Source organism: Ammospiza caudacuta, chromosome 1 (genome assembly GCF_027887145.1).
Source record: "Ammospiza caudacuta isolate bAmmCau1 chromosome 1, bAmmCau1.pri, whole genome shotgun sequence".
Taxonomy (NCBI): domain Eukaryota; kingdom Metazoa; phylum Chordata; class Aves; order Passeriformes; family Passerellidae; genus Ammospiza; species Ammospiza caudacuta.
In genome coordinates this window covers 32897970-32905135 of record NC_080593.1, presented here as the reverse complement: position 1 = coordinate 32905135, position 7166 = coordinate 32897970, and the positions used below count along the sequence as shown (strand labels likewise).

General features: G+C 50.1%; 1 protein-coding gene across 1 annotated transcript in view; it reads left to right on the top strand.

Annotated features, from left to right (window-relative positions):
- Positions 1-370: 370 nt before the first annotated feature.
- IGF2BP3 (insulin like growth factor 2 mRNA binding protein 3) overlaps positions 371-7166 on the top strand; it is a 112348-nt gene continuing 105552 nt past the window's right edge. Inside the window, exons 1-3 of the mRNA XM_058805763.1 lie at positions 371-586; positions 1100-1321; positions 2536-2596. Coding sequence (XP_058661746.1) covers positions 1147-1321; positions 2536-2596 — 236 coding nt within the window. The 5' untranslated portion in view covers positions 371-586; positions 1100-1146. The remainder of the gene's footprint in view (positions 587-1099; positions 1322-2535; positions 2597-7166) is intronic.

Sequence of the window (7166 nt, the reverse complement as noted above, 5' to 3'; positions counted from 1 at the left end):
GCAGCCCCCCAGCACGCAGCCGCGCTGCGCGGGAGCGGATCCCGCTCTCTCGCCGGCCGCCTCCCCCCCGCCACCGCACCCCCTCTTTTTCCTCTCCCTTTTCCTCCTCCTCCCCCCAGCCCGGGGAGCGGGATCGCCCAGGCACGACCCCGATGAATAATCCCCACCGCCTGGCACGGCGGGGGAGGAGCGGGCCGGGGGGGCGGGCATTGCGGTGCCTTTTCCCCTCCCTCGCCGGGATCACACCCCGCTCACACGGGGGGAGGTGCGGCCGCCCAGCCGTTTTTGGGCGGAGGGGGCGCACAGAGCGCACTCCCCCGCGGAAGGGCAGAGGCGGCGCAGACCGGAGCCCACCCAACTCCGGTTTCCATTTCCCCCGCCCTCCGGCCCTCTCTAAACTTGTCCTGTCCTGTCCAGCCTCCCCCCACCCCTCTCCGTCCTTCACCCCAGCCATCCTCCTCCTCCTCCTCCTCCGTGAGTGTGTGTGCGCCCCATCCACTCGCTAATTGAAGAGCTGGGATTCCTCACGTGAGAAGTTGATTTGTAGTTTGAACACGTGGCTCATTCAAAAAGCCGGAATATTCAAGTAATTTTTTTTCTCTCTCTCCGTCCTTCCCTCCCCCCTCCCCTTCTCTCTCTCTCTCTTTTTTTTTTTTTTTTTTTTTTTTTTAATACGGAGAGGCGGCGCCTGCATGCACGTAGTGTGACATTTTCATAGTCCGCCTGCTGCTGCCAAAGGGGCTTGGGGGCAAGACAAAAAAAGTAGTTTTTTTTTTCCCCTTCCCTCCTCCTTTTCCTCTTCTCAGCCCGCCATCCGCGGTCCCGGCGCTGGGTGTTTCCCCCGTGCCCCCCATGCGGCCCGGGTAGCACGGCAGGCACTTAGGGCTCCCGTTTGGCCACGCTTTTTTTTTTTTTTTTTTTTTTTTTCCTTTTTTTTTTTTTTTTTTTTTTTTTTTTTACCCCTCGAGAGAGAGAGGGAGGGACACAAGCTGCAGATCTGATTTTTTTTTTCCCCTCTCCCTGTCTCTCTCTCTCGCTCTCTCCTTCCTCCATCGCATTTTGTTTTATTTCCCCCTTCCTCCCCACCTCCTCTCGCAAGACGAGGGTTGCAGCCCGCGGTGCGCGCCTCCCCGAGCCGCCAGGAAGATGAACAAGCTCTACATCGGCAACCTCGGCGAGAACGTCAGCCCTCTCGACCTGGAAAGTCTCTTTAAGGACTCCAAGATACCCTTCTCGGGCCAGTTCCTGGTGAAGACGGGGTACGCCTTCGTGGACTGCCCTGACGAGAGCTGGGCCATGAAGGCCATCGAGGCACTTTCAGGTGAGCGGCCCCTTCCACCGCCCCCGCCCTCTCCCCGCAGCCCCGACGGCTCCCGCCTCTCGAGCTCTTCCGCGGCCGCGGAGCGGCTGCAGCGGCGGCCTGGGCCGCGCCGCTGCTCCAGGGGGTGCTGAGGGGGGCCGGGGGGGTTCCCGTTCCCTCCGCCCTCAGGTGAGGTGGGAACTGTTTTTCCCGAGCGCGGCCGGAGCCGCCCGGCCTTCCCGTGGAGCCTTTGCGCGGGGCTTACGCGGCGGCGGCCCCCCGGGAGTGGCCGGGGAGGGGCGGGAGCCTGGGCCCAGGGACCCGCGGCGCGGCGGTTCCCATGTTTTTCCAAGCCCCACGGCCAGCCCTGCCCGCCCGGGGGCCCTCGCTGCATTGGGGGGGCGGTGAGTGCAGTGAGGCGGAGGCGGGCTGCGGGCGCGGAGCCCTGAGCGGGGCAGCGCCGCACACACCCCCCGGGCACAGCTGGACTCCCCCGCAGCCCCGCGCTGGGGCCGCCTCCCCCTGGAGCGGGCTGAGGCTCCTTTCGGCTCGGCTTAGGCCGCGGGGCTGGGGGCGAGCCGCTGAATTGCTCCAAACTTGGGAGGGGGCAGCCCCGCCGCCCCCCCGCCCCGCGCTGCTCTGCTATTTATTTCGGTTTCTCTTCGCTGCTCTCACGCACCCATCACCGCCTCCAGCAGCGCCGGTTCCCGGCCCGACATCCTGTTTTTGTATGCTTAAAAAAAAAAATAAATTATTTTCGCGTGAAGCGGCTTTGCGGAGGTCTGCCGAGAGAGGCTGCCTCGGAGGAGATGGGCTCAGGTCCGCTGGGAGAGGCTGCTTCGGCGGCGACGGGCTCGGGCTGCGCTCCGCGCCTCCCTCCCCGCCCGCTTCCGCGCACAAAATCGCCCGAAGTTGGCGGCGCGGGGGGTGGCGGAGCCCCCGCTCCCCTCCCCAGACGGGGCCGAGCCCGGCTCCCGCACACGACGCTTCGCTTCGCGGGCTGTTCGCAGCGCGGGGCGGGGAAGGGGCCCCGGCGAGGGCAGCGCGGCTCCCCCGCGGCAGCGGCCCCGGGCGCCGGCAGTGCCGCCTTGCCGCGCTCCGCTGCCCGGGCTGCCGATGAATGGGCTAACGTGTTGCGCTCCCGTTTCCTGCTTCGCACCCCTGCGAGCCCGCTCCTGGAGACGGGGACGCACGGCCGCGCTCGAATATTTTCCCCTTTCTGTTTATCTCGGCAGGTAAAGTGGAGCTGCATGGGAAACTCATAGAAGTTGAACATTCGGTCCCGAAAAGACAAAGGTAATTTATTTTTATCCACACCCCCCAGCCCCCCCCTCCCCTCCCCGCACCGCCCCTTGCCCTTAGTTATCCACTGAGAAGCAATTTGAAAAATGCTTAGGTTTGTGTTTCTCTTCCCTGTAGATAAATGGACCGCTTTCTTAAACCCACAGGCGTGCACTCAGTGCAGTCCGAGAGGTTTTCTAGAATCACCCCATGTATTTATAATGTAGTGTCTTGGCCAGGCAGCAGTGTTACTATATAATTTATTTTTTTAAAAAAACACCTTTCTATGGGAGAAGCAAATTATTGTGGTCTGATGGCAAATGATCGTGTAGATTTTTAAAATTTAAAGTTCCGCGAGAGGAGTTAAAATCTGTGTGCTAGCAGGAAATGAAATGTGGTGTTGTGCACTGTATAACGGGCAAGCACGTGAGCTCTGCTTCAGCAACAAAAAGCACCTTGTAAATATACTGGTGGTTATATTTTTTTGATCCTGCCATGTTGGAATCTGCAGCATTTTACAGGCACATAGTAGAAGTCTCATCTGTATTTGAGAGGATTTTATCATCGCTATTTTGAGCTAGTCTATAGAAGCAGGAGGAGAAGGACTCCTTCCCAGTAAGGACAGGATTTATGCATCCTTAATTTCTAAATATACGTTTAATTTTTGCAAAGCAGTAACTTTGTTGGGCCTCGTGTAAAGAAGCAATATTTGGAATAAAGCAGTAGTATTTTTATGCTGCCTATAGCAATTCAGCCTGCTTCTTTCACAAATATTTATATGATAGAAAACCTGGTATGCACTAGAGAGTAAAAAAAAAAAATAGATCAAACTTTCCACGTGCTTGTTCCTGCACTCCATTATTCAATCTGGGAAGTATGTCTATCTGTGAAACTTTATTACAAGGCACTTCTACTATTTCAGGATTATTTTTAAAATTGCAGTCTTTTTAAGGTAGTTGATTGGAGAAGATGGTTTATCTGTCTCGATAGGCACTTTATCATGGTATTTTGAGAATTAGAAGTTTGATCATCTGTTTAGTGTTAGAAGAAATCTTCACTTTGAGAAAGTATGGAGGTTTTTTTGCTCTAGTTAAGGGAAGGGGGAACCCCTCTCTGGACAAATTCATTGCATGTGACTCTTTATGGTTGTATTTATTTGATACTTTTCACTGAAAATAATTATGGTATATGTGCTTTTTCTCCTTTAATGTGCAATGCATATAGTATTGAATTACAGTAGCCTGCATTTAATAGATTTTGGATAGAAAAATATTGCTGTAGATGGAATATACTTTTAGATTTAAGAAGAAAATTCCATGGGACATCTAAAAATTGATGATTTCCTATTAGTCTAATAAATTTACTGTTATGCTTGTTAATCTTAAGCTTGCACAAAGAGCATTCTATTTATGCTTTTGAAAATAAATTCATTACACTCGTATAACGGTAAATATAAAATCACTGGTGCTTCCCCAACTTTTTTTTTTTTTTGTTTTTAAATCATTGTTTAATGTGTTTAAAAGTATTTCTCAGTTCTTTCAGCTGCCAGCTGAAATGGTGTAAAAGTCCATTCTTTGTCTTGGGTACCATGTCCTATTTGTGAATTAGCAATTATCAGAAACATTTATCTGTCTGTAACTTGTTGAAAAGAATTCTGCACTGAGCTTCAAGCACTTTTCTAGGCATGTGTTGCCTGCATATAGGCATATTGAAAAAATTGCAGAGGTAATTGTACCAGCATACCCACGTTGCTTCAGCCAAAGCCCTTATTTGTTAAAACACTGTTTCACCGTGCATTATCTTGTTGGAATGCATTAGATATAGTTCAGATTTATACTACTGTTTAACAGAAAATTAAATTGTATTTCTCATGACTGTACTTCCTTCCCCTTTGTTTCTGCTCCCCCTCTCCCCACATCTAATATAGAGAGCCACTTAAAATTCATTCAGTGGCCTCCATATGTAATAGTGACTCTCTTGTTCCTTTTATAAATGTCTAATAATTTTTTTTGGGGGGGGGGGGAAGGAGGGTGTCAAAAAGTTTGAGGTTTTTTTTTCCCTTGTTTTTCTAAACATTGCTTACTGGGCGCATATTTCGAGTTGTTAGTTACATGCAAAAGTGCAGTTTCCAAATGTTGAGTATTGTTGGTGAAAGTGGTTAAGGTGGTTTCAAAGTAGCTTATTTGAAGTCCTTGTATCTTTTTGCAGCAGGGAAAGGTGCGGGAGCAGCTGGGGCGTGGTGGGGGTGTCGCTGGCCAGGCCCACCCAGTGTGTTTGTGGGAAGGGAAGCGCTTTCCAAAGGGCCCTGTGCTCTCCAGCGGGCTGCAGAGACATGGCTGGAGAAGTGACGCCATTTAAAAAAAAAAACCAAACGTGCAGGCGTCAAGTCTGTCTTTCAGCATGAGAGTACAATTCATAGTTTGGTCAAATGACTGCTTCGTAAGAGTAAAAGTTGTTTTGTAGTGCAACAAAATTATTCAATACATTGTATTGACCTCTGCTGCTTTGAGGCAGCCTCATGGAGACTCCTAGCTCCCCTCCTCACAGCCTCCTTAAACACGATTTTTATGGAGGTTTCTGTTGTTTTATTTTAAATTTTTTTTTTTACCAGGGTATGTAGATTATCACTCACAAAAGTAGTTTGTGGGTATCTTTCTCCAGGGACAGCTGAGGTGCACAGGAGGAAAGGGTAAGGGTTTGGTAATCCATATCCTTGTCACATAAAGGAAGGTCAAGAGGTGGTGTCAGCTAGGGCTGCCATAAAGTTGAGCTGAATCTGGAAGACATGGAGTGTGCCTGGCTTGCTATTCAGGGCAAAATTCTTGGGCCCAGTAGTCACTGCATTCCAGCCTTTGCTGGATCTTCTGATTTGAAATGGGCACACCCAGGTTTGCAAAATTGCCTTCCTACCTGCTGTGGAAGGAAGCAAGGAGAGAGCCTGTGTGTGGCTTTCCTCCCCCCACCACTTCCCTGGAAGTATTTAAAAAACAGACCAGGAGATATGCTGTGGTTGAAAAAAAGAGCCCTGGTCAAGGTTTTCTTGGTGGAAGGGTGGGGAATTACTTTGGGGGAGGTGCAAAGCATTTAATAAGCTCAGGAGTAGATTCCTGACTTACTATTGAAATCTCGAGGGAATGCCAAAGGAATGCAGCATTTCTGCATTCAGACCCCTCGATGTGGAAGAAGGCTATTGCAATATTTAAGGGTTTAGGTCACTTTATGCAGGAGTTAGAGGAGGCATTGTAATGGTTTTGACTGCGAGGGAAGGCAGGGCACCGTTAGTCACATCCACGCTCAGCTGAGCTTTCTCCCGAGGAAGCGGCGGGAGGGTGGTGGCTGCCCGTGGCCTACGTGGAACTTGTGGAGCGAGGCTTTGGGCACGGCCTCGGCGCGGCCCAGGAGCAGCTGGCATCTCACAAGGCGATGTAGGCTGCAATCTGATTATTCAAATGGCCCTGATGTCACTTGTGCGTAATGAGGGGGGAGGGCAGCCCTGGCTCTGGGCACCTGGGGGTGTGCTTGGCGCAGCCTCCCGGCCTGCCTTCCATGCCCAGGTGGGCTTCCCACCCAGACCTGACTGCTCTGCCTGCTCCTGGGGCCCTCAGGTACCTCAAATGCTCACAAACGCCTCACTTGTGCTAATCATGATGTGCTTTTCCAGTTGGAAGGCTGATTTTTTTTTTTTTTTTTCCCCCCCCACCTCGAGGTGGGCTCTTTGTTGAGAAAATAAATTCCCTGTGTCTCTTCTGGGGGATTTGTTTGGGAAGGGAGCAGGAGAAGTGGGTAACAGAGCTGCACCCTAGAGGTTATGCTGCTTCTTGGGGGGAGCAATGGCCTGCCAGCTGGGCTTCACCTCTGATGCTGAGGTGTCCAAAGGCTGATTTGAGGAAAACAGGCCCCAAGTCCCCCTTGCAGCCACCTGTGTTCCAAGAGTGACCATTAGATGGGAACTGGATTGTGTTGCTGATTTTCAGTATAATGAGGGCTTGTGTCCCAAGTGCACAAGAAGGTGGGAAATGGTTTTGTGAAGGTAAAGTATTCATGGAGTCTGCAATGGTCATAGTTATTAAAAAAAATAAATTAGTGGCATTGATTTTTAGTTTTGCTTCTGTAAATATCAAGAAGGTAGAGATATGCTCAAAGAAGACATGTTAGAATATACACCTTTGCTGTATCTGCTCTCTTTTCTGTGTGCAAACTTACTAGTTTTGAGAGTGCAGGGCCAAAACTTTATGTAGTGACTTAAAGTTTTTATTCTGTTTCCACATTTGTTTTTGCAGATGTGAACAGATTTTTTTTTTGTTTTAATCTTTGAAATTTTACAACTAGAGTGGAAACATCAGTTGTGACTATTCCTATACAGACAATGAGCTGTTATGAAAAAACTAGATAATCTTCACCAACCGTGTTAACTGTTACATTGTGGGAAATTTAATTTTTATAGTTCCTCGTGCTGTTTGATCATTAATTAAGAAAAAATCCCTTCTTGCTGCAGTTTTTAAAAATCAGCTGGAACACATGAAACACAGCTGTAAATGTGTGTCCTGAAAGGTTGGTTCTGTTCTCCTTTTGCTAACTTCCCTTT